This window comes from Zonotrichia albicollis, chromosome 3 (genome assembly GCF_047830755.1).
Source record: "Zonotrichia albicollis isolate bZonAlb1 chromosome 3, bZonAlb1.hap1, whole genome shotgun sequence".
Taxonomy (NCBI): domain Eukaryota; kingdom Metazoa; phylum Chordata; class Aves; order Passeriformes; family Passerellidae; genus Zonotrichia; species Zonotrichia albicollis.
In genome coordinates, this window is record NC_133821.1 from 80,737,824 (window position 1) to 80,749,274 (window position 11,451).

The 11,451-nt window shown below is 50.7% G+C and overlaps 1 protein-coding gene and 1 long non-coding RNA gene across 2 annotated transcripts in view; one reads left to right on the top strand and one right to left on the bottom strand.

The window, feature by feature from the left end:
- Positions 1-10,119, top strand: part of LOC141728586 (uncharacterized) — a 43,643-nt gene extending 33,524 nt beyond the window's left edge. The window contains exons 2-3 of the long non-coding RNA XR_012579676.1: positions 5,371-5,483; positions 6,317-10,119. This is a non-coding gene — a long non-coding RNA (uncharacterized LOC141728586). The remainder of the gene's footprint in view (positions 1-5,370; positions 5,484-6,316) is intronic.
- LOC141728492 (uncharacterized) lies at positions 1,663-5,099 on the bottom strand. Its single transcript, XM_074537050.1, has 5 exons — positions 4,732-5,099; positions 4,399-4,562; positions 2,730-3,089; positions 2,147-2,333; positions 1,663-1,752 (listed from the first exon to the last, which is right to left on the bottom strand). The coding sequence occupies exons 1-5, from the start codon at positions 4,771-4,773 to the stop codon at positions 1,663-1,665; spliced, it is 843 nt and encodes a 280-aa protein (XP_074393151.1). The 5' UTR covers positions 4,774-5,099.
- Positions 10,120-11,451: the final 1,332 nt, after the last annotated feature.

Sequence of the window (11,451 nt, forward strand, 5' to 3'; positions counted from 1 at the left end):
CGCCATAACCATTAAATACAGACTGACTTTATTCTCTGTGGGAAGAACAAGGGGAAAGGAGCCTTCAGCCACATAGCCAGACAAAAGTCCAAAGAGCCGGGGACCGGGGAGGCGAGGCGGGAGGAGCGCGGCCACCCTCCTCCTCACCGGCCCCGGCCGGGGGGTGTGCGAGGGGACAGGGGTGTCGGGGGCGGGGGGACGTCTGTCAGGCGGGGTGTCTGTCTGTCTGTCTGAGAGCGTGTGAGCAGGTGAGCTTGCAGGGAAGGTGGGGGGCATGCGCAAGTGAGTGTGCTGGGGTGCTGAGAGGTGCACGTGTGCGAGAAGGGATTTTGGGAATGCGAGGAATCCGCGCACTGCGGCCGGCGACGCGCGGGTGTGAGCGCTGGCTTCCAAGTTTGCACGGACCGGAGTGGGAGAGCGGTGTCCATCCGTCTGTCCGTCCGTCCTTCCGTCCGGGGCTGCGGGGCCATGGATGGCGGGGGCGGCTGAGGAGGGACACTTGTGGGGAGAGCGAGGTGTGAACGCTGCAGAGAGCGGGAGGAGGCTGCTTGGGCTGCGCGCAGCCGGGACACCTGGTCCTGAGCGCAGGGAGCTGCTGGGGGCTCAGAGACACAGTGAGACTTTTGAGAGGCGGCAAACATTGCCGCCTTCCACGCTGACACCTACAATTAGCCCAAAGAAGGCCGTGAATCCTTTACTCCCCGGCCAAGCGAGGGGCAAAGTTAGCGCTGACAGCCAGCTGCCAAACCACCCGCGGCTGATACCTTTGGGGCAAGTAAACAACTCGATAGCCACCAGCCCGCTGCGGGGCCCCGGCTTTTGCGGGGAGCTTCCCCAGAGCCCCGCGTGTGTGTGTCCTTCCTCCCCGGAGGGATGCCCGAAGCCGAGGGGCTTGGCTAGGGTTTGGGTCCGTCCGTGCGATCAGGGAGGGAGCGGGACAAGAACGGGGACAAGGAGGAAGGGAGCAGCTCTGGTGAAAGGAGGGGGCGATGGCCCCACTCGTGTTCCGTGGGGAAGGAGGGGTTCGGGAGGGAGTGGCTGACCCCAAGCTCGCCTCTCGGGAGGTGGGGGGAGGCGGGCGCTCCCCATTCCCCCCACAGATGAGGGCTCTGCTCGCAGCTTGCTGCCAAGCTCTCTCCCTAGTTTTAGCAACCCGCAGGCTCACGGGTACCTTAGTGCAGACTTCTTATTTTTCATTGGTGCGAGGTTTATTTTTTTTCACTCTATTTTTTTTTTCAAGCAACGAATAAACCTTTCAGCGAAGGTTTCGGCTTTGTTTTAAATTCTTTTCCTCTTTTTTTCCCCCCTTCTTGTCCTGTTCCCCCACCCCGCAGATTTCAGTGCAAACCCTCCGCTCGCTGCCGCAGTGTTTTCCCCGAGTTTCCCGGGCCGCTCGGTGCTGCGGCGGCCGCGCTCGCTGGAGCCCGGAGCGGCCCCGGGGACCCGGCCCGTCCCCGCTCGGCAATCCCTGCCGGGGAGCAGCACCCTGGTCGCGGTGTCCTAGCCCGAATTTACATAAAAGTGCGGTCGCTTTGCATCATCCCTCATCTCTAAAGGGTGCTTGAAGAACTCGAGACACTCTGCAGTCCTAATTAGTGATTTTTGTCCTCTTGTTACGGGGCTCAGCATCTCATGCAAATGAACTCTTCATCGCCGGCACCATTACCCCTGCGCCAGAATTAACTGACTCTTATCTTTAATGATATGCCGCTGAACTTCTCGGAGCCCGGCTAGCTTTTTATCTTGATTACTCTAATCAATAAGAAATGATAGAGTAAAATTATAAACTCTATTGGCTTTTGAATGTTGCCGACAAGCCCTCTAGATGCGCTCCTCTTTCATTGTTATTTATTAAAATGATCTTCAGCTAACTGCGGATGCAAATAGGGAAATGAACCGGCGAGGGGGCCCTGCACGGAGGGATCCCCCCCGCTCCTTGATGGAGCCCCGCAGGGGGGGCTCAGATGGGGGCAAGGGGGCTTTGTAAACAAATAGGTTTGGTTTTTTTTTTTTTTTTTTTTTTAACCAGAAGCGCGAGTAAAAAAAAAAAACAAAAAACAAAAAAAACCCAAAAAACAAAAAAAGAAACCATAAAAAACCACCCCAAAACAATAAACCCACCACCCAAACCAAAACAACAACAAACCAAACCACAACCCGCCAAGCTCTCCCCTTCACGACAAACTAGGACATAAACTTCCCCCTCCTCCCGAGGCCCGACGCCCTCGAGGGCTGCCTCGGGGCGGGGGCGAGGAGAGGGCAGGCACGGTGGGAAGCGGGAAGGTGGCCCTGGCCGAGGCTTCCCGTGCAGGGAGGACACGAAGGGCCCGATCCTGGCCACCCCAAAGGAGCCAGGAGAGTGTGCAGTAACCCCCTCCGCCCCGCCAGGTCAGCAAACAGCCGCTCCTCGCGGGCGGTAACAGGGGATCAATGTTAAACCAGCGGCAGCCCAAGTCGCTGCGGCGGCGATTTTTCCACAGCCTGGTCAGTGCAGGGCTGGCCGGGAATGCGCCCCGCACTCCGCCGCCCCCTCGCCAGCCCGCTCGGTCCGCCCGAAAACGTCTTTTCTTATCTGTCAGCAATAATTAGATATCCTTGCAGTGACAGAGGGATGCAGGCACCAGCACTTTTTCTCGGGGGAAGGAATACGTGGGTATGCGCTCACACACAGAGGCACAAACAGAGAACGCCAATTTTGCTGCTGCCTTTTCCTCCCCGTCTTTCCTCACCCCACCCCCCTTCGTTCTTCCCCCTCCCCTTTTTGAGTCCCGAGGAGCGGCAGTGACCGGGCCCGGCGCTGCCCGTGGGTTCCCAAGGCTCCAGGAGCTCCGGCATCCCGCTCCCCGGCGGCCCGGGCGGCTCCTGGCCCTCGGCGGGCACAGCCCCTGCGAAGGAATTCGGCAATTCGGGCACATCCCGGGCTGCCAGCACGGATCGCTGCTCCGCGGCCGCTCCTCTGTTCCGCCCCGCTCCTTTCCTCCCTTCCTTCTTTCCTTCCAGCGAGGAGTCGGCTTGCTGTCTGTGCCCGAGATTTTAGCGAAATTGTCAGGTGCGTGTGAGGAGAGGCTTTTAGGCGACAATTTTCAAGGCTGTCGAACAGAAAGGGATACATTTAGTTTTCTGCATGAAAATGAAACCTCTCTCAAATCGATTTTTAGGGCAGGAACACGTTGGCTCTACGGAGTGGTCTGGGGCCGTCATTTCGTCCCTCTCTGAGAGGCGAATTTCACGGCATTTCCGAACCCCGGGGCTGAAGTTAACAAATCCCCGGCTCTTTGCGATCACCCGTGGGAGAAACACTCCATATTTATTTCAACCCGTAATCTTTAAGCCCGTAGAATACCAACGCCTGCAGAAAATACTTTCCCCCCTGAGGAGTTTAATTACTTCAAATATTTTCAGTATAAACCTGTTCTTATCTCTTAGGGAGATAATTAATCAGAGCAAAGGGAGAGTTGCAATATCCAAGATGGGTTGGAGGGAAAAAAATAAAATTAGAGATACATGAGGGACAAAATTTTTTTTTTCCTTATATCGGACACATGGTGGTTTTTTTCTAAATATTCAGACGACACACAGGCACATAAAATATGTAATTGGCGCATAATGGAGCAGTACACAGGAGAAGACTAACAAAGTAGTCGCAGGCATGAAAATTGAAGTTGTGTGCCACAAAGACAGATCCTTCCATGGGGGAAGGGCTGAATGTGGCAAAATCATGTAAAATCTCCCTTCTCAGTAACATCTCGTTATTAGGAATGATGACTAAACCTCCAGGATTATTCTGGACTGTAAGTTATCAAGAGCCCACTAATTTCACATTAAAACCCATTGACTGCAACAGCGTGATTGAAGGGTTTTTAACAATTAACATAATCAGAAAATGAGCGGAGATAATTTTTATTCAACTCATTACTTTTTAATCATGTATTTCTTTTAATTAATATCTTCTCCGTGAAAATAACAAAAAGCCGAGTCCCAGAGCGGCCCCGGGCAGGGGAGGCGACCCCGGCGGCGGGGCGGGCCGGGGGCGGCCGGGCCGGGAGAGCGGGGCGGGAGGGCGGCTTCGCTCCCAGAGCCACCGCCGGGGCTGCAGCCACGGCCGCTGCCCAAAACAACCTCATCCCATGCCAAAAATCCCCGGCTTGTGCGGGACTCTCGCACCCCCGTCCCCCCAAGCCCCCTACCCAAGGGGCGCAGGACAGCCTGGGGAATCCCGGGATCATCCATGCAGCGCCGAGCGAGCTTTCCCCAGCGGCTGCCGCAGCCCTGCAAAAGGGTGGGAGGTTTTGGGGAGTGGGAGGCCACCCCCTGCCCCGGCAGTGTCGCCTGTCCGGTCGCTGGTGCCAACAGGTCGCTGCAGCCGCTCAGCCCCGCTGCCCTCGGCGCCCGCCTCACCCGCGGCAGGGGCGGCGTGCCCGGCTCCGTGGGCGTGGGGTGTGCCGGGGGCCCGTGTGCCCACGGGGTCTGCTGGCTGTCACCGGCTCCTGTCCTTCCCTCTGCTGGGCTGTGTTAGCCTGCCCTATGGCCACGTCAGGAGCTGTGAGTAAGGGAACACCTGGCTTGGGAAAAAAAGCCCCAAATCTGCTCTCCGTGTTTCTGCGCTCCGAAGGAGAAAAAAAAAAAAAAAATCGCAGCTGCTCTCCGGAGGTCTGCGTGGGAGTGACCTCCAGGGGTTGCCCCAGCACTGTCCTCGCCGAGCCAGGGCCGTGAGCAAGTGGAAGGACGCACCTGAAATCTGTCCATCCGTCTGTCCCCCGTCTGGACACTCATGTGTGCTCCCCGCACCGCCTGCCCCGCGGTGCCCCCAAGTGCGCGGGAGGGCTGCGGGGCAGAGCCCCACGGGCGGGGGCTCCACGCGGGACGCGGGGCCCAGCGGCTCGGCACCAGGACCCGGGCAGGGCACGAGAGCTCCTGCTGCCGCGGGGCCCGGCTGCGGGACAGAGCTCTCACAGCGCGGGGGCCGGCCCGGACCGTGCTGGGCACTCTCTGGAGAGTGTGTGTGTGTGTGTGTGTATGTGCCTGTGTCTGTGTGTGCGTGCGTGTGTGTGTGTCTGTGTGTGTGTATGTGTGTCTGTGTGTGTGTGTGTCTGTGTGTGTGTCTGTGTGTTTGTGTGTGTGTATGTGTGTATGTCTGTGTGTGTGCGTGTGCGTGTGTGTGTGTCTCTGTGTGTGTGTGTCTCTGTCTGTCTGTATTTGGGTCTCTGTGTGTGTGTGTATGTGTGTGTGTGCGTGTGTCTGTCTGTCTGTCTGTCTTTGGGTGTGTGTGTGTGTCCTCGCTTTCACCGCGGGTGAACATGCTGAAAATCCCATGGGAAATTCCCGGGATAACCCGTTCCTTATTTTCTTAAAAATCATTTGTGGACAAAGGTATGCAGGCTCTGAATAGCTGGAAGAGACGTCGGTTTGCGTAAGACGGTCCCAGGCATCCACAAACCCGTGCTGCTCTGAAAGGCTTGGCCAAGCTGCTGAAGAATTGACAGGTTCGTGTTGAATAATTAACTTCTCTCTTTCAAACACTTCAATTAATAAAGTGTAGAAAGGTAAGAAAGTCAAATTCTATTTTTTTATAGATTGTCACAGCCTAACCTCTGCTCTGCCACTGAAATTTCCCTTGAAAATTTACTTGGGGTCCCTTGCCCCTGGAAGGAGCCAGTGTAAATGTCCCCTTGAATATGGACTGGAGATAAATTCTGCCAGCCAGAGATTTCATGGTCATGGTGTGGCCAGGATGGCCAGGCTGCCTGCACTGTCCCTGCAGTGAGGTTTGCACAGTCCCTCCTCGTAGAGAAAGACTGAGTACACAGTATTAGATCAGTTTTAAGGCTGGAAATGGGTTGTGGGTTTTTTATCTGTTGTTGTTGCTGGTTAGTTGTTTAGGTATTTTTTGAGGGGAGGAGGAAGGGGGTGGAATTTTTTAAAATAAAAACACTCAAAATTAACAAAATAATTTTGAAAAGAAGGTATTGCCAATAAAACATCCATAAATATCCTCCCAACACTTGAAATTGCATCCAGTACATGTGATATTTACAACTGTGACAGTATTTGTTGGGTTTTTTCTTTTGTTTTCTTTAATATAAATTCTGTGTGAATCCTTGGAAGAAGGGAAGTGACTTTCAGGTCACAGCACCAAACTGGAAGTGAAACATGGTGATGAACACTGCAAGGTGTGAAGGCAACTGTTTACAAAATTTCCTCCAGTTTCAGCTGCCTGTAGCCTTTTGAAGAAATTGCCTGTTGGTGCCTGCCATCCATCTGGTATTCAGCGTTATGTTTACAGCTTCTTAAACAAAGCACACGCCCTTTCTCACAGGCATACAACCGGGGTGAACTTTGTTGAAAAGACTTGAAAATTCACAAATGGGAAAATTTGGCCCTTTATGGAAACCACAATGGATCAGTGCTGGTGACACGCCCCAGGTAGGAGCAGTGCTTGGCTCTTCCTCAGTTCCTCACGTCTCAGAGCAGTGTGGCTCTAGCTGGCCGAGGCCGAGGATTTTCCCTCCACAGGTGTCTCTGTCAACCCTCTGCCAGAAGCCACCTTGTTGTTACAATAACCTAAAACTGTGCTGAATACTATTTTTTCCCCCTTTCTCAGAATTAACAGAGATGGGGAGTACTTCAGGTAAGGTTGCAACTCTGTAGGATAATAAATGCTTGCATTTTATAGATTACTGAAATAACCTGCCGCGTTCATGCTATCTTCTATTAGCGCTCATCTTGCTGTGATCCTTTGCTCAGAGAAGAAAGGGAAACCTTTTATAGAAAGTTATATTAGTGAATAGATAATTTTCTACTACCATGTGTAATAGGAAGTACCTAGGTACAGTTCAAAGAAGAGGTGCAAAGCAAAAGCCTCACCAGGACACATGTATATAGAGATAATTTAAAAAATACTCTTTCTCCCTTAGCTGATTAGTTCAGATGTTCATGTCAGCTCCTGCAGCACTGCTTCAATCCTGGCCACGTAAGTACAGGAGGGAAGGGCTTCTGCTTCTGGAGGGTGTCCTGCACTGGCTCATCCCAGAAGGGCTGAAGCACAAGGAGTGAAACTTGACAGGAGTACAAGTGGATCCAGTGTCTGTCAAAGCCCTGCCAGCCCTGCCACTTTCCCTTATGAGGCAGGTTTTAGGCTTGTGCTTTGGGAACTTGTTGAAATTCAATGGAGATGTATGAGTAGCAGGAAACAATCTGTGCAAAAGGGAAGAACAGTTTTGGTTTGCTTCCTGCTGGAGGAGAGAGTGGGATGACACCACACTGACCCCAGGATAATTAAGAGCAAAACTTGGCTCACTGAGTATCTCTGAGCATGGACACTCATCCACACTGCAGTGAGCTATAAAAAGAAAATAGCTTTCATACTATTTGTGTTGATCAAGGAGTTATTTGAGGTAATTTTGCTGTTATGCTGCTTCTAATCTTTCTGCTAGGTTTAAAATATTGTCTTCAGATGTCTTTTTTTCATACTTCATTTTCTATACATTAGCTATTTCATCATTATCATCCTGTTTTACTGACATGAAAAATATCCAGTTTAACAGCTCCTCTTTCATTTCTTAACAAACTGCACAATTAAGACTTAATTAGATGCATATGAGTAAGAAAATGGCAATGCCACACAGGACCTTAAATGTGGTATCATTCAGTTGCTCAAGTGCAGAATCCTGGAAAAAAAATCTAAACAGAAAAAATCCCATCAACTTAGTTCTAGCTGTATCTTTACAGGCTGGCATGATTGCCACTGACAATTATTGTTTTTCTAGTCATTATTCTAAAAATACAATGTACATATTTTTTCCATTTTCCACAGTAAAAACTCTGACAGGTGCATGAAAATGACATTTCTCTGTGCAGTGGATTCATAGAGAGGATTATACGCAAACATTTCAGGTCTAAGCAAAGATCATACAGCACTACATATTATTTCTGAAGCTATTATGCTGTTATATACCTACAGAAAAGAAAAAAAGCCTTCACACACAGAGGTAGGGTGGTTTTCTCTCTTCAGAAGTGTGCTGGTGCTAAATAAGGAAGAGGGGAAGATGATGGATGGCCTGTCTTGGTGCTTTCTCTGTATTTGTTTGGAAATGGGAAATCTGCTGCTGGCTTTCTGGCTTACCATCACAGGGCACTTCAGTGCCTTCCAGAACCCCAGCCGGGACAGGACAGCATCCAGGGCTCCTCCACCCAGCTGGTTCCAGCTGAAGGTGGCTTGAGTGTCCACCACATGCTATGACAGGAGACTTCAGGAGCAGGCAGATATGGAAAATGAGTCCTGGGCAGGTCTCTGTGGACAGTGATAGAAAAATAACTATTGGTCCTTTGAGGATGTCAAGTGCTTCTCCCCAAGTGAACAGTTGGCAAAAAGGAGGGAGAACTAGATAGCATCTAACCATAATCCTTACTCTGTCATGGAGGGGATTAGTAATTCTCCAAAATGAGAATGTGGTGATTTGGCTTAGGTGGGCTAAGAGCTGGTTTCATGATTTTCCGTAAAATTGCCCAAGACAAACACGTTGAATTGGACAGTCTGGCACCATAGACCTGGCCACAGCTCTTTGGAAAACTGGTGCTAGGAGTGTTCCCTTGTTTCATTTAGCAATTCAGAGAATGAACCAATTTGCAGAACATTCCTAAAAAAGCATTCTGTATGAGGCACTGATACATATTTTCTGTAAGTATAACATTGAAGAAGTTATAGTTGGTGATAGTTTCTTATCCTTACCCAGACAATGATGTTCCTGAGTGTGTCTTCACTTTTCCAGCATCTGATCTTCCCTGACTTCCAAGTGGCTCATGCAACATTATTGGTCCTAAAAGCTCCAGGTAGGATTTGGCATCTGATTTGCAAAGACATGGACAGATTTTTGGAGATTCTGAATTAAGGACTGAAATGATTGTGAACCAACAGCTTTTTGTTTTCTGACTTTTGAGTCTTATTGCTCATCCTTTGTGGTTGGCGTGACTATCTTCTTGCCCTGAGTGAGAAGGTTTTCATATTCTTTGCAATCCACACAGAAAAATAATGCTCCAAATGGTCAGTGCTAGCAAACACAGTGGCTCAGGCTGGTCAGAAATAGTACAGCTAGAAAAGTCTTTGTCAATCTATTTTAAACAAATCTCACACAATCTTTTGAAAATAGAAATTGGCTCAGACCAACTCTACAGTATTGCCAGAGTGATTTTGACTTGCAACTAACAAAAAATTGCCTTAACATGCTGACAGTTCATTTAACACATTTATTTCCTCACAAGTTCTTTGCCAAGGGTGTGATGAAGATGCGTGTGTGCCCTTTATTAATAACATATATGCTACTGTTTCCTGAACCACTTTCTGATTCTCTGTAGAGTCTGGAAAACAGTAACTTAATCAAACGACCATCAGTTAGGCTTTGGCATCAGCCACAACCAGGACGTGAAGGAGCCGACAATGGCTCCGTGAATTAGGAGGGACGTGCAGGGCTGTGATGGAGAGCAGGAGGAAAAGTTTCTGTAGACAAGGAATAGATATAATACACTGATTCTGTTTCCACGTTGAGCTTTGTAATCTTTGCAATGAAATCAGTCAAGGCTAAAAAGTATTTCTCTTTCCACAATGCCAGAAACACCTCTCTGGGGACAACTCTCCCACCTCCCTGCTCTTACCAGCCCCTATTTCACTTGATGGGTAGTCTATCTCCTGTGCAGCAGTTTTGGCCTTGGAGGCAGAGCCCTTTCCCCCCTTTCTTCCTGCCCTCTGAGCTGCCCCAGTCTCCCTTCCAGAGACCATTGCACTCCCCAGGCACCCAGCCTTCCAGTCACCCCTGACTCCTTTCACTCTTAGTCATCACTTAATTTTCTGGCACTGCCTTCACATTTATGGTCTGTTCCTCTTTTTCCAGACCTCTGGTGTAAAGGTTTTATCCAAGCCACCATTCTTCAAAGATAACAAGAAAACTTGAAAAAAGAGATTGTTTTTCAGCTCACAGTGACATAACTCAGGAGAAAGAGCACTGAAGGAAAGAGGGAGACTGACAATCAGAAGGGAAAAACAGGTTCACACCTGCAAACTGTTCATTTTGCCTGGCTCACACTGCCATCTCCTCAGATCCAGCAACATGGCATAGGAAATCAATACTCATTTTCTGTGCTCTGTTTCTGCACTTTAAAGGTAAGATTTTTTTCCTTCTGTGGAATGATGCTCTTGCCTGTAGTCAGGGTAGGTATTGAAACACTTGGATGTGTTTTCAAGAATAATTGGGTGTACCCACACAAGATTTCTGATATTCTTGAATATTTCTGAGATTTGCTGGCCAAGGCCAAATCCTGCTTGGGAGCACAACCCCTTTGATGAGGTCGAGCAGAAAGGTAATGGTACAAAGTCTACAACAAAATTAACTGAATGAGCTTGACAGCTGAGTTCTCAGTACAAATGCCTGTTTCTGTTGGTAACCAAATTTATCTGTTATCAGAGAAGGGGACCACGCCTTCTTCAAGCCTAGATCTGAACCACAGCTGAAAAAGTTAGTGACTTTTTTATTTTTTGCTTTGTAGTGTCATGTTTATTTTGGATAAGAAGGAGAAGCACCTAGTGACCAGACATCTTCCTTATTGGTCTGCAGCAACTGGTTACACCTCAGAGATCTCGTCTGAAACTCTTGAGCCTTTTTTTTTCCTTCTTTATTCTTTATTCTCTCCCCTTCCCTTTTGTTTTTTAAAATTTTTCTTTCTCCCTTTTCCCTTTCATTTTTTCCCTCTCCACACTCCCCGAGTCTAGTTTTCACACGGAGGAAGAACACATTATCTCACAGGAGAATAATTATTAAAGTCTCTTAAGACGTGGGAAAGCGCATCCCCCCTGACCCGCGAGATGCAGGCGCAGCTCTGTCCCCGGCAGCCGGTCCCTCCCGGTGCCCGCAGATCCAAGCAGGGACAGCCCCGGCGAGGATGCCGAGAGCATCCTGCCCTGGCCTGGGGCGCGTTTGCATCGCTCCCGCGGGTGCGGTCCCTTTGCAGCCCCCGCGGCCCCTCGGTGGGGCGATGCGCGGGAGTGATGCTGCCCTCTCCCGGGGGATGCGGACAGCCCGGCCCTGCCGCCCCGCCCGGCCCGGGCACCCCCTCCCCGGGGACACCCGCTCTGCAGGGACACCCTGCTTGGCATGGACACCCTTTCTGCAGGGACACCCGCTCTGCAGGGACACCCCTGTCCCGGCTCGGGCAAACGGCGTTCTCTGGTCTCCGGCTGGCCCCGGGGTGGTTTAGGGACGGCAGGCAGCCCCTGTCTCCGTGTCAGGGCTGCAGGCGCCGACTTGGTTCAGGGTTTCTCGGTTTCTCGGTGTTTTGGCCGCACCTCTGCTTGAGAGCCACGGAAGGGTGACAATCTTCTGGTGCCGGGGCCACCTGGGCACACGCGTCCTGCTCAGCAGCCTCAGGATTCCCCTGCTGGATGCGGTCCCCAAACCAGTAGGC